This window comes from Chaetodon auriga, chromosome 8 (assembly GCF_051107435.1).
Source record: "Chaetodon auriga isolate fChaAug3 chromosome 8, fChaAug3.hap1, whole genome shotgun sequence".
NCBI classification, from domain to species: Eukaryota; Metazoa; Chordata; class Actinopteri; order Chaetodontiformes; family Chaetodontidae; genus Chaetodon; species Chaetodon auriga.
Window position 1 is genome coordinate 16,552,837 of NC_135081.1, and position 27,920 is coordinate 16,580,756.

Sequence of the window (27,920 nt, forward strand, 5' to 3'; positions counted from 1 at the left end):
GCGTAGATGAAACAACACACATTCAAGTCACAAGTACGCAATTCTTCTATTAAAACATCCTTAATGAGCGAACAAAGCCTTGTTTCGAAACACAGTTTAAGACGTATTGACCTCGTAAAGTACGTGATTTAATGTTAAGTGACAGGCACACAAGCCATCAAAGAACGAAATTTTGGCCTCACAGACATCACAGGCCACAAAAAATCCAACAGAGACATGAGACGACTGCACACCCATTTAACATCACTCCTTTTTTCCCCTCCTTTCTTTTTTAAGACGCACTTTTTCACACCAGCGCACAAAATAGTCTCCTCTGTTCGCTGCCAGTGCTGCACTGTCCTACACCTCGAGCATGGTTAAGAGCACATGGAAAGAAAAACACCACGTTGTGCCGCTAGATGCCAGATTCATGCAAATCTTGACATGCACACACAAGAAAGCTGGAAAATGTCCTGCATGTGCTGTTTTATCCCTCTGTCATCGTCGACTTTGGTAGGCAGGGGTTGAAATAGTGGAGGTTTGTCTACAAATCGCTTCCTCATTTTCTTCTATTTATGAAGCAATAATATTTCATTTACACAATGTCATAAGAAAATTGATTAAAACCCAAACTAATTTAATTTGTTACCAGTTAACATCAAACACATGCCTCATGGTAGGTTTATGACATAGCATTTAGCTTCCTCAACATCACCACACATTCTGTAAAAGCCACAGTGATACTCTTCTCAGCGAATAATGCTCATTAACATAACGCTGTTGGCACTTCATTTGAACTTGTACATTTGTAATAATAGCAACAAAGGCTCTCTATCTAAATACTAGCAATATGCCATGTATATTATTGAGGCTCAGGAACCTGACCAGGTGAGTGAAATGAGGCGAGGCTTCACTCCCACCTGTCAGTCATCTGCATATCAGTAGCTCCTGGTGCACTTGGTACAACAAGAAGCGGATCCACCTGTTGTCTGTATCTGCTTTTTCTTATTCAGGGTCCATGTTTTCTGAATGAAAAACCTGATGCAATGAATCTTCTGTTGCAGTGGATCTAGTTTGAGAGAACATGTTGAATCATATGAAATATGATGTGATTTTACAGCCATGGAGAGCACTTCAGTGACTTAAGTACAGTAGTTATGTTTACATGCGTCTCTGATTCTTTGGGTTGTTGCCTCAGTCCCTGACCAAGCCCGTCTCCTAGAAATTACGTTTATATACAACTGATTTGCATTCACAGTTGCGTTGTGCTGACAAACATAATCGCAGGCTGGATTATGCTGAGAGTCAAAGTTTGTTTGAGTGAGTGAAACACTACATTTTATGTCGTGTTTTATTATGAGCTGCAGGGAGGTGGTCACAGTGGATGGCGACTGTACAAAGTTCAAGACTGTCAAAGCAGAATCCAGGGTTCGCATGGTTAGGTTTGGGCAATAAAAGCGCCATGGTTAAAGTGAGGAAAAATCATTGCTACTGACTTTTTCTGTATTGAAACAGCACATGATCTTTCCCAAGCATTGACCGAGTGCTCTCAGTGTCTAAACATAACCATAAAAAAGTTGAATAAGGCTGTAGTCGCAAGTGGGTAGTTCATTGCAAGACTTCAGTATCAGTATTTTTGCAACAAAACAGATTTGCAGTTGCTAAATAGTTCTATATGAATGTGGGCTAATTTCAAGGAGACTAACAACAAATAAGTGCAAGCAGATCTCAAAGGCAGCAGTGAATCAGTTTCTTGGTCCTTCGACTCTTCGTTACTCTGAAAGAACCACAACTGTTCACTTCAACAGAAAGTCTTAGGATTGTATTCAGCCATGTCTGGTTTCAATGTGACCACATTTGCCCTCAGTGCAACCATGTAGAAACAAACAGTGTTCCCGCCTGTTCAGTTCCTACAGTATCACTGGATTTTTACAAACTCATTGTGTGGAACCACTGGTTCTTGTAGGATTTGGTTTTCAGGTTCGTGATGTGTGAGTTGAGTCTAGAGCAATGGCTGAAGAAAACACAGGTGGAGCTCATCCCAGTCCAGCTGAGCAATGCAATCGACAAAGGTATGTGTTTGTGTGTGTTCTAAACATGCTGCCGACCACAGAAAGCAACATTTCCACAGTTAACAGAAAGAAGAAGCTTGTTCTCCAAGGAAAGATGCACCTCAAAGAGATGCTCTGGTAGATCTGGATTGTCCTGCTGTCAGTCTTCATCCCAGAGTTACAGAAACACAAAAAATCTTATTCGAAGTTTATAGAAGTTTTCTGATTGAGCCACTGGAGGCTGGTGATTGATCGACCCTAACCCCTGACCTGGCCTGGTGTGATAATGTTGCTGATTAATAATGAGCTGAGAGTTCTTTGATCTTCATAAGCCTGTCACTGATGACATCAAGCTAATCACACTGAATATCTGACCTCAGAGTATCCTCTCTGACTGTCACTGTCGGTTCAGGTTGAAGTGGTTCGTGAAGGTCTCTTCCTGATGTCCCTGTGCATATTGTATGATGTGGTTGTTGGATCAGATGATGCAAACAAACGATCTTTGCCTAAGCTACCTCATGTACATCCAAATGTACAGTGCCTAACACCATAACACCTATGAACATCCAAACCAAAAGACCACAAGACATATGAATTCACATAATAACCCACAATAAGTACCCTGAAGTGCCACTTCAGTTTGTTCTATCAGAAGGTACGCAAGGTACTATAATAGTACATAATAGCTGCCGAAATATAGTCATAGGCACAGAACACACAGTTATTTTCTGGATAAAGAAAGGTTTTTCATATTTGTCACAGTTGCTGTAAACTATGTAATGCCAGAAGAGAGGAACTCAAAGAGGATGGATGGTAAAAATGAAGTGACTCAAGTGACTCAATAAACTTATTTTAATGCATGGGGTTTGTGCTATTAGGTCCAGCTCATGTGATATGAATATGTGTCAGCCCTGGGTTTTAAGTTTTGTCAGCAATGCAGTGTTATGAGTGCGTTTTATCTGACTGTGCTTCAAGACACTGAGACATTTTTTCATGAACTGATGGGCTTTCTGAGTGTAAGAATATGTTTTGTTGTTGATCCTCATGCATTGGAAATAGCCATTTGAGTTGGCGCCTTGAGAATGTAGATTCTGCAAAAGCATCATTACCGTCACCGATCGCACATTGTTGTATGTACTGCATGTGCCAACTGCACCCAAATGCCTCGTTTTTATAGCACTGTAGGTGATAAAAATTCAGGCCTCACTTAGAGTATAATCCATTTAAAGGATATAGGTAGGCTTATGTCGTCCTCACTTCCTTACACCTTTAAAAATGCTTGTTTGCTTTTACAACTGGCTCTGTGGGTTGCTGGGGAGGGGCAGCACAGAAGGATTTGGGCTTCGTTATTTTTTCTGCCTTTGTAACAGCTCATTTAAAATCACAAGGGCCTGAAGCCCAAGACAGATGGAATCAACTTAAGAAAGAGTCAGTGTCTAATTTAACTCAAATACTTCCGAATGTGAAGTAACTCTACACCTTTGTGAAAATACTTTAGGGGCTCTAATAAAAGATTCATGAAAGAATGTGTCTGTTTGTGCAAAATGCGTTGTTTTATACGATCTACTAAAGGTCTTACTTGAACCATTATGTACATGTATGAGCAGCAAAGAGAAGGCAAACATGGTCACTACTGTCAGTCTGTAGATGTTTTCTGCAGAGCGGTGTTTTGCAGAGAGCAACATTAGACTGAGTGAACTTTTCCAGTCTCATCACTGCGCATATAGCATATCAGGCCAGTCCCATGAACTAAGCTTGCTGTGAAATTGCTTAAGCTTGGTTTGAAAGGACCTGCACAAGTAATATATCACCCTCTCGCAGCTCACCTTATCTTGACTGCTCTAATACTGCCACAAGAAGCCTTGCTCAACACATCAAAGAAATGTTTTGAAAGCCTCTTAAGCTCCCTTTAAAGGGTTACAAAGATCCCCCGAAAATAAAGAGCTTGGTTATGGGACCCAGTGTGGGAAAAGCAAGCTGGGTTAATGATTTAGGCAGTCCATTTGAGGTAATGATGTCAAAATGATTAAGATGTAATTTGTGAATTGAAATATGAAACATTTTGTTAATGGAGGATGGTGCTTTCTTTCCTACCCATGCAGCCTTTTGATGTGTACAAATAATCGGCAACATGCACGAACGTCAGAGGTAAATGAACTTTATTTTAAAAAAGAACGGTTTATCACACAAGGCAAAAAAGAGAAGAGATGCAAACAGCTATGAACAGACCACAGGACCCCCAACCCCCCCCCCCACCACCACCACCACCACCACTGGCAGCAAAGGGGTTCTCATTACAACCAAATCAAAGGAGCAAGACAACAAGACTCACATTGTTCTGATTGTGTTTACTTGCACTAAAAACATTAGACAATCTGAATGTACAGTATAAGACAGACAGTTTTGAGTTTCACATGAATCCAAACACAGAACCTCATACTAGCATTTTTTAACATTTAGTCGACGGTACAAATGAAACAGGAGGGTTTACGGCTATGCAATACATTTGATTGATCACTTTAAGACAGACTATACATGTCGCAATGGGCACTTTCAGGGGAAAACAGGCTCGAGAAAAAAAAGAAGAAGAAGCAAGGTCCTATCCAGGGTTTTTTATTGAAGTAACATCAAACCTGCATGTTGAGGTAAGCATGCCACTGGGGAATACGAAGGAAGCGATTCCCTTTAAAAGGGACTCCCTTAACCATATCCCCACTCACTTTGTAATTCGCCTTGACAGTAAATCAATTCTCAAGCCTGGCCCCTTGGACTCCTCCAACCCCAGGTCCTCCTCTCTCAACATTCCTGCACACATGAATCACTCCAAGTCCTGGCTTCTAGAAGGCATTTCCTGCCCGGCCCTCTCTCTCTTTCTCTGTCTGACTCCTCTGCTGAAAGCTGGGCAGGAACCCGCCGAGCTTTGATTTGGACCCAGAGGGAGAGAGGGAGGAGAGCTCGGCTTAACACAGGGCCCTGGCTCTGGGACGGCTCCGAGAGAGAGAGAGAGAGAGACACGGAGACTCAGGGTGTGCTGGGAGATGCCTGCACACCCAAGCAGGGATTTAGTGCTTTATCCTTCAAATTGCAATATGAGCAGCGGACCATATTCCAATGGCAATATCACTCCTAGCGCAGAAGTCTGCCCTGAGGGAGCGTCCTCTGTTAGGATTTAAGCATACATTCTCTCTAAGACAGATGTTCATTATTCTTTCAGTTCAGAGACCACTTAACGTGGAACATCATCACAGATTTTTGAGAACAGCGGAGGATGTAGTGTTTTAAATTCTTGAACTCACTGTGAGAACTTTATGACAATTCTCAAAGTTGGAGTGGATAGAAGAGCATTCAAATATTTCATGGCAAAAATGTACACAGTGGGAACAGAAGTTTGCTCTTCACAAAGCTGTACACCTGTTCAACCTTCCCTCTAGAAATCATCTCTGATGCCACGCTATATGTACATACAACATTTGTCAATTTAGCAGACTCGAGACGACCAAAGCAGCTCTTAAAAAGAACGGTCTAAACTGTCTTCATATTATATACACGAAAGTAAAACGTACATATTTTACAGAGATCACTACACAAAGATCACAAACAGAGAGTCTTAGAGTACGGGACGAGCGCAGGCTGCAGCTGAGGGAAGAGGGGTCATATGTCGTGACAGGGAGGGCTGGCCTACTGTGCAATGGCTGCTGTGTGTGTGTGTGGGTGTGTGGATGCGTGTGTGTAACTGCAGGGATGTAGATGTTGTAGAGACTTGTTTATCTGCGAATGTTGCAAGTGTGTGATCTCATCGTCTTCCCCTCTCATATCATGGCTCTTATCACCAGTCGTCCTTTGACCTGGTGAAGATAGGTGCTCTGCTCTGACTCTAAGCTCTGATTGGTCAGGGCCTCATCCTCGCTATCAACTGGCTCCTCTTTGACCTTGATGACCCCGTAGTGAGCGTCAGGGAGCTCGCCACTCGAGCCACTGCTGCTGCTACTGCTCAGCGTGTGCTTCCGGATGACTCCTCCAGGGGGCAGCCTGTCCTCCTGCATGCTCTCCGTCTGCTCTCTGTGCTGCTCCTCCTGCTCTTCCTCTGATTCCTGCAGGTGTGCACTGGGCTGACGTAACTGCTCGATGGACTTGGACAACAGCTGCAAAAAACACATTGGCTCCACATTAATGATCATATCCTGCTGCAGCCAGTGATCTTCAACAATTAAATTTGTATCCGAGCAAAGCAAAAAAAAGAGATCCATTGAGGTCTTCGTCTCATAAACAACAATAAGCATGCACATTCAAAAGCAAGCAGCTAGTTTTACTTATTAAAACAAAGGTGCAGTCTCACTCTACTATTTTCAAACAGACACAAAACTCTAATCAAGTCCATCAAATCAATCTCTTAACAGTCTCTGTGCTATATGAACTACATAAATAACCCACAAATGTGTCATATCCATGTTAACTTAGCTCTTGTATGACACTTACTCATATTTCAGTAAACCCTAAAATTAGAACAAATAGAAACTGTAGTAATCACAAATTTGGAGGGAAACAGATACTGTGTGACGGATAAGTACGGCTACACGAGCTGCATCTCCTGTGAGCATTTTCATGTTGATTAATCCCATCTGACAAGTGTTCTTCTTACATTGGAAGAAAACACAAAAACTGTGGTTTGGCAAATGTCAAACTGCTAAAGTTTCTGGCAAGTGGATTTGGTAAACTGCAATGTTAGGAGGTTTAGCTGTGGAAGCAGATTAGCCATTGTTCCTGCCTTTTTACTTGAGCTAATGAAATTCAATAATGGTGGTTTTGAGTGGATTAGTGTCACTTGCCTTACTTCTATAAAATACACTTCACAATGTATAATGTCTTGTCTGTGGTAAATCATGTGTTTTCTCCGTTGTGGAAAGAAGATATTAACAGAGCATGGGACATTCTGCTGAATCAAACTCAGTCTACTCTAAAGGAATTAATGTCATATTACATGCTAACCTGGACAATCTGCACGCAAGATTATTACTAAATCTATTTGTGTTTCATTTTACTTTCATCAAAAATCTTTTTATCTGTCAAACAAAGTATTGATTCTTCATTTTGATTAACAGGTTCACCTGGAACTAAACTGATTTTCAGAAGAGTAATGGCGCAAAATATTTGTTCACAGAAATAGAGGCATGCAAGCTCAAATTCAGCCTGACAGAAGAACTCTATGTACAGGGATGTCTCAGCATCTCACAGCCCTGATAAATCAGAACCACTGTAATGGTGCCATGATTTGATTACTCTGCCACAAGAGGGCTCCGAGAGCAGGCCTGAGAAGCGTCTAGCCCAACTGGTAACCAACACCATTACTGTCTACAGAATGTAGGCCTTATATAAATATCCCTTCAGCTATAAGAATTAGCCTCCTTAGCTTGGCATTAGTAAAAACTGTTCATACCTCTTCCTAAAATCCCTAAGCTCTTGTAAATTTCCATTAGCTCCCCCTACTGTTACGGGCACTGAAGGACGTTTAAAAACAACTGTAGACAAGCCTCTGCTCGGAAATTAATTAGGGCAATGTTTCGGAGAGATCCCTCTCAATAAACACTGAGGGCTCATCCCTGATTAGTGGCCATTTATAACCTCCACTTAAAGAGGCTTTACTTGCGATCTCATTGGCCTGAGTGATCAGAGCAGGGCCTATTCACGTGTTTCTAGACAAGATGTCACAATTATTCCAAAGCTCTTTTCAAATCAAATCAACTTCACAGAGTACTCTTAATAATAATAATTAGAGCTGATTTTAAAACAAATTTCAGCAGCATGGCAGTGACATGTTAGCTACTCTTAGTGTTCAAGAGGGATTCAAACTGAAAGTCTTTGTTACGGTTAAAGCTGGATATCCATACTGTACAACTCAGTACATGCTTGTGGTGCTTTGTGCTTTTTATTACTTCTAGGTAAGAGTTGCTCTATAGTTCCCATGGCTCTTTCAGGGTCCAGCATTGGGACACATCAGTATGTGAGCTCACACAATGCTGCCTTTCACAGTGTCAGCCACCTCACACACGTCCCTCACCAGAATAATTACACTCTGTGTATAGCGAGGTCACCTCGGCCAGCTAACAGAAACACAAACATTGCCACAGAGGAACAAAATGTATTCTGGGCACTTTTCCTTCATTTGAACTTAGGTGAATTGAATTTCACAGAGTTAGCATGTGAACAGCACTGATGCCTTAAGCTATGATAACAGAATTAGTGCAGGGGAAGCATTTCTTCCCCATTTGAAGTCAAGCAGAAGTTCTTTGCTTCGCAGAAATAACACCAGGATTCCAGGGAAGAACAGACAACAGGCCGGGTCTGTAAACCTGAGCTACCACAGATGCTTTTACAAAAGGCTAAAAATAGATCAGCATTTGTGTGCTTAAAACGATTAAATCAGACTCCCTGCAGTAAAATAAGACCTCACGAGACCTAAAAAGGAATAGAGAATGCTGCGAAAAGCAATCTGAAAGTCAAAATCCTCTCCTGTGATTTGAATATTGATGAGCACCACAATACCTTATTTATATGGATCTGCTGCTGGTACTGTTTCTGTTTCTCCAAGAAGTGCTGGTGTTGCTGCTGGATGACAAGTTGGGCCAGTGTGTTCTGAGGCAGCGGTGCGGACTGGGTCCTGTTCAAGGGCCGGTGCTTTGGTAGTTTAGGCCGACTGCTGGAGGGCCGATCCTTCATAGCCAGAGGGGACTGAGGGTGGGATGACATGGAGCCTTGGCCTTGACAAAAAAAAATCCGAAGGTTAGATTTCCCCTCAAGTCACACTATAAATCACTTTTATTCAAAATATACCATATAGTATAATGCAACATGACGCAATGCCTAACATCAACTAACACAGTCTTACCAGAGGAAAGCATCTTCTGCTGCCTCATCTGCTCCTTCTGGAGGAGGTGTTGGAGGAGGGCCTGGTGACTGGGGCTCACTTTAGATTCGAGGCCTGTCTGCAGGGGCACGGGGCCCAGCAGGTGCCCAGGCAGCCCATGCTTGATTTCTGTCGATCTGTCCTTCAACCCCATGGCGGCCTGAGAGAAGATGATAAAGTGTTGGTTATTCTTTAATTCACACTGCACATGCTGTACACTATGATGGGTAGTCCTTCATAATCATTAGTAAGAAATGTGATGGTCCATTCTAATGAGCCAAATTCAATAATATCAACCGCCTTTTGTGAATAAAAATGGTTCTTGTACTGTAATTACAACTCAGAGACCATCACTGGTTAGAAGTGCAGCTGATGAACAGACCTCTGTGGAATGTACCAGAGAGCTAAAATATGATATATCACGTGCTGTGTTATCAGGAGTTACACTTGAGTGTACTTGGCCTTTTCTAAAAGCTCTGATAAATGAGGTAATAGGAGAAGATAAGAGCATGCCTGACACAAGGCACTGCAGAACAATATTTATCTAAGGGCGATAAAATCATTTGGGGCCACAGGTCACTGACCTGTGGTCCTATAGAGAACCCAAACAGCCACTGATTGCAGGTTTTCCAACTCATAGACTGAGCATAAACACTTGCCATCACAGATCAATGAAACTGGTGTATTAAGCAAGAATTTATTTAATGTAAACCACAAAGGTTATCAAAGAATATGTAAAGAATTGTACTTACACTAATGGGTGAGGATGCAGTTGAAAGCCCAAAGGAGATGTTGGGTAAAGAGGGAGATGTGTATAAACTCAGCATTGACACAGAGCCCTCAGGTCGGAATAATCTCGGCTGTGAAGGCCACCTCTACATCAACCACACAGGACAGAACAAAGGCAGAGAGATTTAGGAGGAGGTGACAGATTTAGAAATCCCACTATGGACAGTTTCAAAAGGCAACATGAGCAGTGGCATTAACGTTAATGCACTATGACGAACAACAACCCTCCTCGCTGCATACAGAAAGGCATGAGCTTTTATGGTACACGATATAAAGAAGTGACGGGCAGCAAGAGTTTCCTAGAGCCTCACAGAATGGCACCAGTGAGGACCATACACTATTATAAAACCTTGCAAATCACTAAATCTACTGCTCCACCCTCAGGTCTTCAGTCCCCAATTGGCCTGCTGTCTGTTCTTACTCCCCGATCCCCACCCTCAGGCTACTCTCTCAGAGAACATCAGCACTGGGGCATACTTCCTGTACCCAGCAGAGCAGTGGACCAGCATGTGGTTTTGGAACAGCCATGTTTATCCTTCCAACCCCTACCAGTACTCAGTGACCTGTATGTGGATATCCGGCCCATATTTGACCCAAGGGACCCGTTCCCTCTGAAAAAGGATACCTAATGTAACGGTGCACAAACACTCGCTTGCTTTTGCAACAGGCATGAGGTCTACAGGCACCCCCAGAGTCCACAAGTGACTTTCATGAGAGCCTCGGCTTGGGCCGATACAATAGCAATCCTGTGTGTTTATGTTGTTAGCATGTGGATGTCTTTGGCTACCAGTGCCTGGGATATCAATTAAACTCCACAGTTCGTCCGTCTCCCTAAGCCCCAACCTTCAGCCCACTGTCAGGGCGTCTCTCCTTTCTCTGTGTCACTGGAGGTCCCTGGGAGAGTAAACAGCAAAGGAAAACACAGCTGTTCTGTTAAGATTGTTCAGAGATGTGTCATATCTGCCACCCTCTATAATGGTCTGGTTTGTGAGCTCGGTCCAAGGGGAGCTCTGGTCAGTAACTCAGGCATGAATCTATTGGGAACCACCTCAGAACAACTCAGAACAGGCATGTTGCCAGGCCAGTGACAGAAACACAATGACACGCCAACAGCAACCTGACAGCCAAACTACAGATCTTTCTTTTTTTCCTTTTCTTTTCGCAAAAACCTAAAACTGATTGGACAGGACATCTGGAAGAAGAATGTTGGCTAGAAACATTTTTACTGTTGTTTTTGCAATGTTTGTGCTTGGAATTTTAACACTGATAGAGTCCATTTATTTTCCTGCGTAATGTGTCATCTTTACGCAAGCAAACGTAGGGTAATCGACATGTGGGTCAAGCTGTGCCTCTTTAATGTCAGTGTGGGGAGCCATTTTCAGTGGAGTGTAACAGACAGAGGACAACTGGCTGTTTTTATAGCTGCAAGCAGAAGGGCAGACAGGCATTTAGTGCCCCGACATAAAATTATAGTTGGGATATTTGAACGATTTGCATGCAGAATAACAAAAGCAGTCAGATTTTTGCTTAATTTTTTTGGCAAATCAACAGCAATGCTGATGATTTATACACATACCTCAGTTTTTGTGGTAGTAGGCAGAGAGGAGGGTCCATTTTCAGCCCCCAAGGCACTGGAGGCCCCTATGGGAGAGCTGGGGCCGGAGCCAGGGGCACTGTTAGTGGGTGTAGAGTCTACGAAACATCAAGGAGTTAGAAACAGTATGCATGCTCACACTCCACACACAATACACACAGACACAGGCTTGGCATAACAGCTGCAGCCTCCCAACAGTTTAATGTGTACAGTCATGGCTGCCTGATTACAATGGTCTTTCTTACATGAAAGTGCAATGACCATAATATGCTACTGCATTGCAAAATGGCTGATTATCATGCAGCTCTGGTATAATAACACAAATTAAAGGCTTTCAGAGAACATTTTACACACCAGATAATATCATGATCACCATTTTCTGCACATGTTGTAACAGGAAAAAAGACAATTCAACATACAGCCAGCAATATTACATACCCATTAGCTCCAGAGCCCTCTTCTTGTAAGGAGTCATAATGTTTCCATCTCTTCTCTTGAGCATTGGGCTGCTCCTCCTTTCTGCTACCTTCTGCTTCAGTCTGGATCGTACCTTCAGGTTGGGCTCAGAGGCTAAAAAAAACAAGGAGCAGATATTTTTCCTCTAAGTCTCAATTCACACAATCTGGACGATAAAGAAGCCCCATCACATGGAGGTGAAATACACACCCATGTAAGTGTAGTGTGACTATTTTTATAGAGTCAAACAGTGTGCTTTTACCCAGCCTGAGTGGAATGAACATTATCAAAGAAAACAGTAACATCATAAAATAAGAGGAAACTTTAAGAGAAGCAGAGACTATAAATCAGATAAAAAGAATAAGCAATGTTGTCACACTTTGACATGTAACAATTTCAGTTTCAGTGAAATTCAGAGCAGGTTTCAGATAAATTAAATGAGTCAGGATTGGGCCCATTTCCACCTCATCTGGACTAAATTAGGTTGAGAAACACACAGGCTCTAAGTGAAATAGTCCGCTACCTGCCGCCCTGGTGACCACAGTCTGATACAGTAGCAACAGTTAAACTAACACAAAAACATGGCAGATGTTTCAGGCTCTCCCCACGCCCCCTCCTCCTAATGCAAAACAGAGATACCCAAACACACGGTCCACACACACACTCACACACAGCTTGGCCTAAACTGATCCACACTTACAAAGGCCGTCCATCAGTGTTGATGGAGCTGCTGACGTAACATTCTTCACAATAGACATATTGCTTTCAAACTTTTCACTGGTATTAATGATGGATTTAAGGGCAAAATCTCTATTTAAACAGGATAGATTTACTGAGCATGGAGGCTCTTTTCCAGGAACGCCCTACTCCACACTAACACTGCTACACTCAACTGATGATTGCCATCCCTGAAGTGCCAAAACAAAGCCATGTTTGATGACTTCAAAAGTTGAACAAAGAGAGGAGTATGGTCATTGCACTAAAGTCTTATTCGATCCATGTTTATTTTATTATGCCACTTATTATGCCAAGAGACTCTGCACGTTAACGTGATGTGCAACACAGAGATTAGTATGTGCTCTATTTTTCCTTTCATTTGGTGATAAAACTGTATAATTCAGAATGTACTACAGGGTGTGAATGCTGTTTAATACATATAGATTAGGCTTGAACTTAAAAAAAATAACACGACAGACCGATGAGTCTCTTGCTAAATGAATCATCACTTTAGAATGAAAAAACAGAAAGCACATTTAAAAAATCAATGGGGACCTCTGAGTCATTAATGGCAGTTACATGTACAGCCCTGTCAACCTCTGATAAAATAAGACTGTCACTAATTAGCAAACTAGTCTGAAAAATGTGTGTGGCACAGATGTGAAAGATTACATAATGTAAAAAATGGGAAATAAAGAAGAGGTTGAATCCAGGCAAGGAAATAATTGTGAAAAATGTATGAATCAGTTATGTAAATAGTAAATGCTTTTGTGTCTGACTGTTGAGTCGTGCCCCTGTCTTGTCACAGAGACAGTGACTCACTAGGTCAACGCGTCTCATATGGACTTCCCATCAACCCTTTGGACATGGAATCCCACAGCTAGTCTTACACACTCAAATAAACAAGGAGAATAGCTAAGCTGGCCTTTTGACTGAAAGCCAGAACACAAAGTTGTACTGAAGTTATGTAAACCCCATGTTATACAATAGCCAACCAGTTTCAATTATTTAGTTCAGATCAATAATTAAATAGGTCTTTTGCAATGTGTACAACATACAACTATACATATTGAAGCGGGGCTATGACGTGGGAGCACTGCAGGGAGGAGAGGGAGCGGTGATGGGGGCACAGCTAGGAGAGTGGGCCAGATGCTGCTATTTCTGGCTTTTGTCAAAAGCTGCAAAACCCTCTTCCCTAATACGTGGCACAGACCTCTAATCCTGTGGGTGTGAGGTAGAATGAAAGAGAGCGAGGGAGGAAGAAAGGAGGCAGGAGAGATAAATGGAGAGAAAACGCTGTTGGGAGTCGTATGAATCTGCTTCACGCCCTGCTGCCTTGATTGCTTTCTATTTTTACACACTGCTGCCACCAAGCTACGCATCCCAATTGGTCGCCACGGGAACGCCAGAGAGCAGCACGGGAACAAACACTGTCTCACTGGTCTCCATGGAAAAAATGCCCTGGTGCACGGTGCAACAGGAGGCAACGATGGCAGCGGCAAAGCTTATACACTGAACACCTGGGTCACTTCTGCTCCAGCTTCTCGGTTAATGAAAACATATAGTAATAGCTGCAATATACTAGAGTCGTAAATCAATCACCTTATTACATTTGAAAGTGATGCCGCAGGGCTAATGGCTTTGAAAGTGAATGTGTTATGCTATCTGCACTTAATCAGAATTTTAACTCTGCTGTCACTGCGAGTGCCTGTGTCCACTGGAGCCAGGACATGGACAGATGGCCGTGTGGAAAGCTGAGGTGTGTGCTCTGTGCGTTACCAGGCCTGCTATTTATTTTGCCTTTTGCAATTCTGCATTAAACTGATGCTGACTACTCTTCCTTTGACAACATAACCTTTTAAACCAAAGCTAAATTACCGTTCCTCAGAGTTTAGATATGCCACTTGTAAGATCAGTTAGTGTTAAATTCATTCATTAATGTTTCCCATGTACAAGATCAGATAATTTTCTATTATCAACATGGAGCTTCCACACAAACTTCACTTGCTTGGGTTTTACAGTTTTACCTTTGTAGGATTATTTTTGAAAATCTTTCCTGCACCTGCTGAATGTACACATTTGGTAACTGGGTCAAGACCAGAGAGGGTGTTGCGCTTCTTACTGCTAAGCTGCAACTATTCTTGCCACAGACTATTGAATGCCCTCAGTCCAGTCTATTCTCATCCCTGGAAATGAAACAAAGAGGATATATACCAAGTAAACAAGTTGATCACGTGAAATTCTTTAAATGACCGAGTGAATAAAGCCAAGGACACCACAGCTATTCTGTGTTTTTAATATGACACAGTAGAAATCAAAGCAGGGATTGTTTCGTTTGCGGGATATTTAGAGGACTGCAGGACTGTCTCTACAGATTATGTATTTGTATCTTTTGTACACTGTCCAATTTTCTCAGAGGTTTTCCAAAACACACAATGAAGAGTTTACTTTGAGTGTGTGCCGGTTGGTTCGTCTTAAAAAAAAAAAAAGGCTTAAAGCTTATTTGAAACGAATCCAAATTTCAGATTTTCCAGTTTTACAAGAGACTGTCTGACCACCAAACTACCAAGTGGTAGACAATATATATTACAGGCACATCGTGAACCTCATTGTGAACCTCAGGGAGAAAAAGCTGTCGCTCAGCCCTCAGGCCAAATGAAGCAGTGGGGAGTCTAACGTGGAGCACTGGAGTCATCTCCACTTTGTTTTGAGAGAGCTATCTTTGCTTAAACAAACAGTCTTGTCGAGGTTCATCCAGCCTGTGCCCGCCTTAACTCGGCAACACCTGCCAATCAGCTATCAGTGACAGGCAGTGGCTCAGGGAACAGCACTACCTTTGTGTGTCCCCCTTGGGTGCCAAGCTCTCAGAGGGCTTTAATGAAGACAGACAGGAAGTGGGGGAGGAAGGCCTGAGCAGGAAATGACCACATATAGATTCAGGAATCCAAAGAGCAAGAAATAGTTTCATCAGAGCAACACAGCCGGGCACAGGAATGGGGATTTGATTTAAGCATGAATTAAAGGATAAGATGTCGCATTTGAGCAGCAGAGACTGAAATTTTATCTGGCCAGTTATTTGTTTAGACCTGCCTTTTTGTATTCACAGTAAAAGGCAAACAATGCTACCATAAACGGTCTCTCTGTTATTTTAGAAAACTGTCTTAAACTGGTTATTACACTTGTGAGGCAACTCCTCACCTTATGGGTCCCAAGGCAAGAGCAGAGATGTAAATATGTATGTACAGGAGCTATTTCTTTGTTCTGAAGATGGTATGATTCAAGAGATAATAATAAATGAAAGTTCTTAAAGCTTTCATTTACCTGTCTAATATTTATTCTTGCCAAGCAGTGACTTTATTTACCAGATATAATTCCTTTGCCTGATCTCTAAATTGTGTATACACACAACATGACAGGCCTGTAGTTAAAAAACTCAACAAGTATAACTGTTTTCCAATGTAATTAAAAGAGACATAGAGGGGAAAAGAACATAATGTAATTTGGTGACCTCATTGCCAAATTATGAAGTTTTCAGCTTGGCGAGCACTTGTGCTCATGCAAACCAAGAGGCAGGAATTATTCTTATTTACATAGCCATCCCCAAAGGGTTCCTCAAGCTTTAAACCAACAAACCTGAGCTGCTTTTTTGGTGGGAACCTGTGTCTTTTCAAAATAGTTTTTAAAGCCAATAACTCAGGAGAAATTAATGTGCTTTAATTCTGCCATTTACCACTAAACAGTTCAAAGAGGCTCTGGAACCTGATTTATTATTGTAACATAGGCAGAAATGTGGTTCCTTTTAAATAATGGCAGGATAATTTCAGTACAAATAACAGTAATTAAAATTTAAACTTGTGAAACTTGCAGTTAAACGTTGGCTGTGTTCAGCTGTTGTGTTTTCGTATAATCCAAATAGGAATAAGGAAGGTTTAAGTTACTTTTCTGGCATGCATCACTTCTTATGAAAGTTTTGTGTTGAGCCCTGGAGGGATGAGGAGCGGGGGGGGCCGGGGCTATAATGAGCCTAACTGATGTTATTAGCAGGTCATCCGGAATCTCAGGAAATACTCAATGTGTCGAGCAACCTCTTGATGGACAAGGGTAAAAAAGACTCTCACTGTATTAATAACCCAAAAATGTGAAAGGAAAATTACTACTACAAGGCAGCATCTTAACACTCACGCTGAAATCGTTTTAACCAGATGCACGTCTGCATAGTATTATGTATGCATGTGTATACTATGCAATATTTGCATTTTTACGTCCGTGCTCTGTGTGTATGCAAATTAACAAACCTGTCTTCCTCAAGGGGAAGTCGTCCTTGCTCTCTATGGGCGATGGCAGTGTGTACTGGCAGGTGGGGGATGTGCCGCCCAGGGGTGGAGAGCTTTGGTCCAGTGATGTGTGGTGAGAGGACCTGATCAAGAGAAGGCAACATGATGATGTAGATTATATTGTGTGATTTAAATACAATATCTGTATTCATATCACACTCTCTCAAGATAAAACTCATAAAACACTTGGGCATACCAGAGTTTTGGGTGGTGGATGAAAGAATGACTGACTCCATTGCCGGCAGGGTCCTTTGCTGATTTGCTCAACAGAAACTCTTGGAGTTTCTGCTTCACCTCGGTACTGGCCACTGCACCTGTGAGACCAAAAGACGGAACCAAAGGGATTGGGGTTACCCTAGGGCTATGACTCATGACATATTATTGCCTAAAAAATATACCAAATCAAACTTTAACCCTATTGTAACTTGCAGATTTCCTAACTCACATTTAACACATTTCTTTACTTATAACTTATTTCCTCAGATTGAGTTTACACTATCCTCCAGAGCCAGCCGCAACTTATGTAGGAAGATCTCCCCCTAGTGGTCTCAGAGCTCTATATTAGTTTCAAGCTGCTGAAGTGATACTGCAGAGAGATGTTCTTTCCCATTGGAGGGTTACAGTTGCAGGGCACAGTTTCAAATTACCTGACCTGACAAAGTCATAAATCTAGTCTATTATTAGCTATAAGGTAAAAACAGAAATGAAATACTATATCTGAAGCTATTTTCAACGTGCTATTGAAAGACATTTTCTCCTAAATTCTAAGCTTAAATGTCACCGACCAACCTTATGTCATCAGTTGCCTCTACTGGATAAGTACCATGTCATCATCATCATCATCATCATCATCATCATCATCATCATTACATAGTTGGATATTTGTCTTTATGTGATGACTAAAGTAAATTTCAACTTTGTAATTTGCTTTTTTCCCAGGCAACCTCTAGGACATATACTGTAGATCACAGATTGAGAAATCGTGTCTCCAAGAGCCAGACACATGAAATCAGAACAGTTTTCTCTGCTTATGAATAGCAATTCAGTCTCACGTAGTGACGACGATATGCTACCCATTCATTTTTAACCTTACTGCTACGCTGCTGAACATGATCCAACTCATGGTGCTGTTAGTCCTGGTAAGTAAGAGGAGGTGGTCTTAAAGGGTTGCTTCACTGAACAAAAACACATTTTCCTTCCTCACTTACAGTACTTGCAGATAGTTCTAGCTTTATATACACAGCTTTTGAGATATTTGCATTTGGCGTTACCCCAGAACAATGGAACAATTTTTCACCTCATAAAATCCCAAACACCTACATATAACTAGGGGTTAGAGGGAAAAGGTGTTTTTTGTAATTTCAGCGGACTTATCCTTTAACACTTTAATGGCATTGTTTCTTGATAGTTAGTTACTCTGTGGATGTTAGATGTATATACTACTTTCATTAAAGTACGGTGAAGACATTTGCATGTGCATGAACCAGTGCAAATATATGAAGATTTCCTTATTAAGTGGAGCATTTCACTACAGTGAAGCATTCCTATCCAGCTGTTGTATGCATATTTGTCTTAGACCCCACTCTAAGGTAATACATTAAAAAAATGATTGAAAAGGGTGAGGGTTACGATTATGGGGCCTCCTGCTTGCTTTTGCCTGTGGCCCTCAAAATGACTAATTCCACCCCTGATGGTAAGGAGATGGTGATGATGGCGGTGTCGAGCTCTTACTCTCTCGGGAGCGCTCCTTGCCCCTGAGGATCAGGCTGGAAACATGCTGCTCTCGCCGATGCCTCTCCTGCTCCTTCTCCTGCTGATTCTGCTGCTGCTGCTGTTGCTGCTGCTCCAGACGACGCTCCTTCTCTGCAAGTTCCTGCTGCTGTTTCATGGCCTGGAGCTCCTGCTGAAGCTGAGAAACACACAGGCTTCAAGTCAGCACATAGACAGCACATTGATTAATTTGTTTTTAAAGCAACAGTGGCTTATGTGAACTTCTGCAGTTTCTATTTTGCTGTGATGGGCTCTTCTGTACTCGTCTGTGAAAACAAAAGTCACGCTGTTCTGTAATGTATTGCTCAACACTCTGCCTTGCTGTGCTGAGTTGTCTCTTCTGCACTCTGTAATGTTGTCCTTAGCTATAATGTTTTCTACTGATCTGCACTATGCCATGCTGTATTGTACTCTTCTGTGTCGTACACTGTGGTGCTGTGCTGTGCCACTGTGTACGCTGCCGAGCTGTCCTTCATACAACTGTTCAGTGCAATGCCGACCTTGAGGTGCTCCTGGAGCTGAGCCTGGTGCTGACGGGTCAACTTTTCATGTTGCTTCTGGAACTCGCTGATTAGTAGCTGCTTCTGGATCTGCTGCTGCTTCTGAATGAGGAGCAGCTCCTGCTGCAGCTGCCTCTCCCACAATCCCGGGTCCGAGCCTGGCCCCAGCATCCTCAGGTCAGTGCGCAGGTCCAATGGAGATAAGGGCTCCACAGCCAATGGCACGTCTGGCTTAATGTCCACTGTGGCCCACAGAGGCGAAAGCAAAAGAGAATAAAAGAGAAAAAGAGATTTGTTAGGCCCTTAATTGTACATTTGCCTGTATCCATTCAACTCATGCAATCTGCATATTGCTAAAGAACAAAAACATGTTGTTTGGAGTTATGGAAGACTGGAAAATTAGGATTCTAAAAATGAGAAATGGAGTTTTTAAAATGAAAGAATAAAGATTGAGGAGGAGAGAATAAGAAGGGTCAGAAATGAGGAGCACGGCTTTCTCTCTGATGATCCTCAGAAACTTGCAATTATAATAGTTTCTATAAACAAACATGGAATCACATCCGTCAGCACAGAGTCTACTGGGAGCAGCTGCATAACAGACTCAACGAACATTTGGCACGAAATGTTGAAGTGGTCATTTAAAGTATTTACAAAATCCTATCTTCCCACTGTTTGATAAATAAATAAAAGGAGCCCTCCCTGTCTCTACCAGAACATCATGCAGCTAGCCCCTCTTTGCATAAATGATCGAGGGCCCGTGTTTGTGAATTCATGTTCCTGTGATCTTTCCATCTCTTTTCTTGAGTGCAGACGCTGCAATGTGAACTGCCTTTGTCTTTGACAACTACCTCCATTATAAGTAATTGCCAGATACAAAGTGAGAGGGCATCCCTTTGGTCTCCAAGCTCTATATATAGGTTGTTCCACAGAGAAAATCGATTGCCAGTTAAGAACACAGGAGACAGGGCTACTTCATCTCTCTGTTCCACAGAGGATGATTAGTGATTGCACAATATTTTTCATTATTTTTCATACTTCCGTTTTCATCCACACTCCTATATCTAGTTAAATCCTTGCTACAGTAAGAAATGTTTTTTGTTTTTTTTTCATACAATCCTATCTTTAAACCAATTTTAGACATTAAATAAGGCATTTAGGTAAGGCATTGGATCAGTGCTAAAATAAAAATGTCAAAATCTTGAAAAAAAAAAAACCCACTTAATTATGCTGTTAATTATGCTGATCATGATGTGACATTCAAGCAAGGGTACACATTGTCCAGACTGTGTAATGTCTCTTCCATTTTAGGACCAGAGAAATATTCAAACCTACTTAAAATTCCAGTGGCTGGAGGGAGATTTATTGAGTGCATTCATTGCCGTAATCTTCTCAAGGGTCATATTTGAGAGAACAAATACAGGCAATGTTACTGCACCACCTGTTCTTTGGAGGCATTAGAGAAAACTAACACATTACAAGTTATATGTTCACATAAAAAATCTTATGTTGGTCCTGCCGTGCATTTATCCTTATCAACTAAAACAAGATGCCAATAAAAAGGAGTTTAAACCTGCCAAGAGAAGCAGCGTCAGTCTACAGTAGCCATCAATTAAGAAGCAGTGCCCTCCTGCTCACTGATGCTGTGAAGCTCACTGGCGCCCATTTGTTTTGTCATGTAGCCTGTTTTTCATTGCCACCATTCCATGTGTATGCGGCGGTGATGATTATAAATAGAAACATAAAAGCAAGTGGCGCAATCCTGGTCTGTGACAACCCCCACACCCTAGTATCCACCACCCTAACTTGCCGCTGCCATGGCAACGCCGGCGACGTAATTATGTCTCCCCATCCTGCAGATATCGAGTCTCACTGCATGTCATCTGCTGCCTACAGTGGCAATGTGACATGTTGACTATTATATCAGCCTTTCAGCTCTTATATAAGAAAGGAGTCCCCAGCAGAGAGAGACAGAGACAGGCATTACAAAACCCTCCAACACACATATACAGACACACGCACACACATAGTAGAGATGCAATGGCCAAGTGATAACTTGTCTTAAAACATGTTCAAAGAGAGACGACAGCTAGAGGGGACTCCCATGCAGTAATTCTTCTCTCTGTGTTCTAAAAACAGCTCCAATCAAATGACGGAGGAGGGCAGCGGCTCGGCAGGCGCAGAGAACAGGCACCTGTAGAACAGACCCTTTTCTCCTGACAGGGAATATTAATCTCAGCTTCTAAGTACTTGACAAAGGACTCTTTTGTAGCGGGCGCTATTCCAGGGGCAGCCGTGAACCTGTGAACCATTGAAGGGCTCAGAGAGTCAGACAGCCTTAGTGCTACTTTTGCCTAATGGACCTAAATATAGCAACAAAAAAACACCTGCTGCCTGGGAGAATTCACCACTGAGATATCTAATTAATCTCATATTTCATTCTGTACCCTCACTGTGACTGGCATTAAGGACCCCGACTTTGATCAGCACATCAAGCTGAGCCTCCATCATCTCAGAGAGTGGTTCAACACGATGGGAAGGGGGTGGAGGAGGAGGAGGAGTGTGAAAGTTTAAGCCACCTTTGATAACTAAGGCTGTGTGAAATGGCCCTTGAGGAAACCGCAACAGCCTCATGTGCCTGTTCCGTTGTTGTCCACTGTGTCTGCAAGAATAACGCCGGATGGAATGACAATGTTGAGGGAACATAATAAGGTCCTGAAGGTAGGTAGGCATCGCTCAAGGTCTGTTGAAACCTCTGTCTAATGTTTAATTTACAACTTATATCCCTCACGGCTGACATTGTTCTCTGTGCTGATTGAAAGAGAGAAAAAACAAAATGTGTCTCTGTCAATGTACTTTACTCAACCACAGAATACATCAGACCTGTGAAGCTACAGCCACAAATTTACATCAGATATATTTATGTCAAATACACTCTGAAACTACCCGAAACTGAAATCTGCTGTTTCTGTATTACAAAAATACTCTTAGGCAGAGGAGAATACGGAACCACCAGTAACTAGGTCTAAATATAAATGCTTTTCTGAGCAGGGTCTTAATATAGACAATGTGCGAAAGACTGTCACAGTTGTGAGGCCGCCTGCTCAATTTAACACGGGCAAAAATAAAAGCGCAGTGTTGCATTTATGTAACTTTCAGGTCACTTTTGAAATGATCACTCTCAAAGAAGAGCCTGCCACTTCTGGTTCAGTGGTCCTACAGTGCCACTGGCGATAATGTCCCTTGATATGAATACTTTTTTTTTGGGTGAAAGTGAGGTGCCTCCTGATTGGTGGAAAGTGCACAGAAGTGTCTCTAGGCACTGGTAAACAAGAGATTTATGAATGACAGGTCACAAATTTGTTTTTAGCACAAGGCAGCGACGAGCACCCTGCCCCATGCCCAAATTCCTCCCTGTGGAGCGCCTGCCGAGGGGGGATAGGGTGACTCATGGCCTGTGACCACACTCCCACTGCAGCGTCGCACCGCCAGTGTCCCCAAAGTGTTTATTTCTATAACCGATCTGCCTCTCATTAGCTTTGGTGGTGGTTAGAGTGACAATCACAGCCTTAATTTGAGATGTTGGATGGCTGTCTTTTTTTTGCCTCCGGCCACATTAGCAGGCTTCCCAACCCGAAGAGAGAATAGACACACATCAGCAGTGACATTACTATTTCTTAGAGGAGTCTGGGATACATAGCTACATATACTCACCTTGGACATAAAACTTTAAAAAACATCTTATCATTTCAATGAAATCTTTATCCGAGCACATAAACTGACAACAAACATGAAAAAGTAGTTACCCACTGAACATAAATGGTGCTGCCATTTTTGTACCTTAACAAGTTAGTTGGCACCTAGAGCTAGGCTGGTGTCACTGGACAAGGCTAATCATAAAAAAAAAAACCTTAAAACTCTGCTGCGACTAACCAAACACATTGTGCTTAGCGTTGATAAGAAAGTGCTGAAAAATAATAATAAAGAGCTTCACTCTCCAAAACAAACTGTGTGTATCCTTGAGGTCTAACAAACGTGTCCAGTGCATTTCCTTCCTCATTAAACATTTACAAAGATGAAGTATTTTAAATCCTGCATTGTTGACATCCATGTTTACTAGCTAGCAGTCTTCTTCTTCCTTGTTTTAGCTGGTAACATATCTTGTGAGTCGTGTTAGCGCCACCTGATGATCAGTATAATAGCATGAATACCATCTCGCCCACGAGAAAAACAAAACAGGGACCAACACACAGAAAAACAGCTCTGTAGCACTACTAGAGGACAAAAACTCCACAGGGAACCTTAAACAATTAAAACTAATGTTTATTCAAGCAATAGGATTGGCAGAGTTGTTTTCCAGTAAAGAATGTGCAGATATTGCATATGCTCTGTGAAATCTGAATGATTTAATCGATGTTAATAATTGAAAATGTTGAGGTATGCCTATGAGCTGACCTTGTCATTAGTCTCACTCTCAAATCTTTTGCAGGAAATAAACAGTATAAGATTGTATGTTGTTGTTCAGTAACTTTTGTTATACTATAAGTGCTTTATTAAGTGCTTTTTGGTTCAAACAAATTAAGACTAATGCAACTCCTAAAACATCAGCATACTTTAAAGTAGAGTTCTCCATTAGTACTGAAGGATCCATAGCTCCATTTGTTTTCCAGTGGAACATACTGGTCTGCATTAAGGATAGGTGCTGAGAGCATTTTGGCCCAATGTGATACTAAATATGGATCATCATCTTTTTACAGTGTATATTTTATTAATAAAATACCAGTTTTGGTATTATACATAATAGCACACTTTGTGTTTACACTTTAAACATGCTGTAAGTTGCATGCATTTAGTGTGCACCAGAGAGTTGCTGATCTAAATTCCCTGTCTAACAGTATAAATAGAACCAGAGATACAGAAGATGTTTGAGGGCAAAAATAAGCTGATGCTTGGGACTGCAATGTGGTGCTGGATCTCTCATTAAGTGCCTTGTTATTTTGAGCAGCTGGCATGTCTAAAGCAAGAAACAGGTCTTTATTTTTAAGACTCGGGCTCGTCCTTGCAGCTGAGCCAGAGCTGCGGCTTGCTGGCTATCTGTTAACAAAGAGAGCTGAGCTGAACCACCACGGGCCTTTCACTGAGGGGAGCCAGGAGTCCAGTCATCTCCGGTTCTGCCATCATGCCAAACTGTCTCACAAAACAACAACACACAACCAATATACACTGAATCTCTGTGGAAGCAAAGAGGAGAAAACCCAGGAAACTGTCTGTGATAATTAGCAAGTCCCTCTTTCAAGACTTTATCATTATCCTATCCTCTGTGGGCAACATTGGCACTAGATCCTACAGTCAATAAAACTTCTAATAAATCAATCGCAAAAAGTCGCAGCAAACCCTCCAACCAGGGGGAAGCATCCCTTAGCATCACTGACAAAACACGACTGACAAACTGTGCTAATCTACAGCCTGCATATTAATTAAAACAGAAAAAAAAGAACATGCACACAGTGAAATTTATTTTCAGCTGTGCTTGTTGTTCAACGTACTCTTCACCTTGCTATTACCAATGGTATAAATTTCATTCTTTAAATGAGCGATACTGAAAGAAAATCTCATTCATTTGTTCATTTGTGTCTGTTTAGCAGTGAGCACTTCCAATACACACAGTGAGGCAACCTGAATGGAAGCAGGATACAGACAAGGGGACTTGAAAGGTGCAGCATTATTATTGTCTGAAAGGTCCCTATTGATGGGAGCTTGTGTGATATTTTACATGATATTTTGCATGCATGGGGAGTTAATTAATTTCCCTTGTTGGAGAGCCCATCTGAGGACCATTTTTTTCAGAACTTTGATGTTACTGACACTAATCAAAATAAAAATGGGATTATGCCCTTTATTTTCATGCTCCACTTGAAATGTATGATGAAGAGAGTATCATATAAAATGTCAAGAAGATGGCTTTAGAAAATAATTCATAAATAATCTATTTAGCTGACACAAGTATCACTTCACCAACAATATTCGTGACAATAGATTCATCTCCAAAACATGAATACCCAGCACACAATAAACCCACCACTGGGTCTGCCTTAAAGGGAATGTGCTTGCTCTACCAACAACACGTACATGACATCCAGTAAACTCATACAAAGTCATCCTAAAGTAGGATTTTCAGACAGATAATGTTAGTCACTGTCAAGTGATTTACTATAAAGTGGAAAGAACAAATTAAACAGGCAAGTGACAGAGTTCTCTATAAATATCTGTTCCTAAACCACTGTTATATCAGGAGCATGCTGAGATGGAATGATAACGCACAGACGCCTAATCTTAGCAGGCTAATGCCATAAGCTGAAAATAACTCACCTAAGAATAGCTGACCCACAGAATAAGCAAGGAGCCAGAATTCAGGCGCTCGGTATATCTGTTGTTTGGCTCACAGGCCGCGAAGACAGAAGAAGAAAGCCCTGCTCCTGTAGCCTGATAGTCAAATAACCTGCTCTATTGACATAGATGGAATGTGTCATCCCCCTCTTATTTTTAAATCTCCTCACGTTTAGCCCGCTGCCTCTGGATGTTTTCAGTCACCCGTTTTGCTTGCCTGAAGTCAGACTTAGGTGTTTTTTTGCTTTGATTTGAGAGTTTTTGACTTGTCTTTAATAGCAAAAATACTGACTTAACAGTCACTGGAAAAAAAAATCTAAACGCACATGTAACAATGAGCTGAACTTACATCATATCCTCCTCTCTTATTCTTGGCTAATTGTCATTAATGTAGTGACAGCTCAAAGGTCATGATATAATTTTTCAGCAGATGAAGCACTCACATGACTCATTCCGTACTTTCTCATTACACATGCTTCTCGGCATTGTCATGTGGGTTGACAATGTTTTCATAGAGCACAATGCTTCACGTCTGAACTAATTTCCACATACAATTTTCACCTTTTATCAATAGCTACATGCAGAACAAAAAAAAATCTAAGCAAATAAGGTGTGACTCATCTTGAGTCAATATATTGAATAGATGTTACTCACACTGATGTCAGCCATGTACTCTTCAATTCAATGCTCAGGTCAAAAATAGAACAGTCAATGTCTGTGCTAAATGTCCTGAGAGAAACCTTTGAGTATTTCTGTCACAGTTTTTCCTGTTCCTTGAAAAGTGCACGCTGACATGGAAGCTCGCAAAACACAACATCCCTTTCATGTTCACAGTGACTCATTTCAGGCAACTAGAGCATGGGAATAGTGTTAACACATTTCCTCATTTTAGCAGAAAAACAACACTGTGCATGTTAGATACATTAGGGGCAAACAGCACTTTCTAACTCACTACGAGACATCTTTTAACAGCCTACGGTAAGAATGTCTCACTGAGGAAAAACAAGTCATGAAGCAGCATTTACCATCACATGAGCAAATACCTTGGTTCAGGAAGAAGTGCCTGATCCTACCACGTTGCTGTGCTGAGAAGCTTTGAGTTCACTTTTCACACAGAATGAGAGAGACCGGCTGAGCGCAAAGAGTTGGTAGTACGTGAGAGAGGGAGAGAGGCACAGAGTGGATGTGTGCGAGAGAGGCACAGAAGACAGCGGAGAAGTCGGAAGATTCAGAGATAGAGGAGGGACAGAGATCGGAATGCAAAGAGGGGAGGAAAAAAAAAAAAAGAAGGATTTAAAAAAAAAAACGGAGATCCCTCAAGAGGAGTAGAAACACCGGGCTGTGTGATCACCTGAGCTGTTCACGTTGTGCATCTTGCTCTGGTTGGGGAACTGCTGGTGTCCAACGCGCCCTTCTGTTGTGGAGAAACTTGACTCGCCCTCGTAAATCGTCTGCAGCATACTCCACTCAGCGCTCAGGTCTCATTGCAAGCCTCGCGTTTCCTGTCACCAAGAGCCACCCCTCAGCCACTCAGGGGAGAGACCACGACAACAGCAAACTCTCTCCCTTCCTCTGCCTCCTCCTCCTCCGACACACCGCTCTGACTGTGGAGCAATAACACAAACTGCACACTCTCTGCAGGGCTGCTGCTCTCCCGGTGCCCTGCTTCAGTCCAAACACTAACACAGTTTTAGGAGGAGATGACAAGTCCAGCTTTTTTTTTTTTTTTTTTTTTTTTTTCCTTATCTGCCTCTGTCCCTATTTCTATCCAGTCTGTAGCTTTTCCTCTCCTCAGCAAAGTGTCTGCGCAGCGACGGTGGACAATGTAAAGCTGAGTTGCTACGAAAGCCGTGTACTGTGCATTGAGCACCTCGCCGAGGCAGCAATGCAAGCCAGGGAGGGAGCAAGCTTCATTTGCATGTGAATCAACAACTGCGTGGCCCACAGGTGACAGAAATAGAACAATGGCCAGCCCTGGCTAAAAATAGGTCAGGCGAGGCGCGGGGATTGGAGCAGCATTGATGCGTTTAAAAATACCACACCAAACACAGCTGTCTTCTTCAGCTCCTGCCAGAAGGCATGTCTCCTGACTCCCTCTCTGCAGATGGAGGCTTGATCTCTCTCTCTCTCTCTCTCTCTCTCTCTCTCTCTCTCTCTCTCTCTCCTCTGATTTGTTGAACCAGTGTCTCTCCCTCACTCTATTTATGTCTTCATTTTGTTCTCTCAGGTACATGGGTGGAATGATCCATATCAGCCTTGATGTACTACATGAGGCAGATGTAGAGTGTACCTCTGTGCAGTATATGTTATGTCAAAGGTTTTGTAAAACGGCTTCTTTTTCTTCTTTTAGGTGAATTCACAAAAAAAAACAATGGGGGTTTTTTTTTAATGTATTTTTAGAATTTTTTTTGGAAAATAGATCAAGAAATTCTGATGATATATTTC

The 27,920-nt window shown here is 42.0% G+C and overlaps 1 protein-coding gene across 5 annotated transcripts; it reads right to left on the reverse strand.

Annotated features, from left to right (window-relative positions):
- Positions 1 to 4,172: 4,172 nt before the first annotated feature.
- hdac9b (histone deacetylase 9b) lies at positions 4,173 to 27,575 on the reverse strand. 5 transcript variants are annotated; one of them, XM_076736793.1, is made up of 11 exons: positions 26,827 to 27,575; positions 19,092 to 19,333; positions 18,553 to 18,730; positions 17,018 to 17,135; positions 16,783 to 16,904; positions 11,753 to 11,884; positions 11,297 to 11,412; positions 9,684 to 9,806; positions 8,914 to 9,091; positions 8,571 to 8,785; positions 4,173 to 6,172 (listed from the first exon to the last, which is right to left on the reverse strand). In XM_076736793.1, the coding sequence occupies exons 1-11, from the start codon at positions 26,933 to 26,935 to the stop codon at positions 5,840 to 5,842; spliced, it is 1,866 nt and encodes a 621-aa protein (XP_076592908.1). In that variant the 5' UTR covers positions 26,936 to 27,575; the 3' UTR covers positions 4,173 to 5,839. The 5 variants fall into 5 exon arrangements, with proteins under 5 accessions (XP_076592908.1, XP_076592905.1, XP_076592906.1 ...); XM_076736790.1 differs by having other exon boundaries at positions 17,018 to 17,142; positions 18,551 to 18,730; positions 26,827 to 27,072; XM_076736791.1 differs by having other exon boundaries at positions 17,018 to 17,137; positions 18,546 to 18,730; positions 26,827 to 27,072.
- Positions 27,576 to 27,920: the final 345 nt, after the last annotated feature.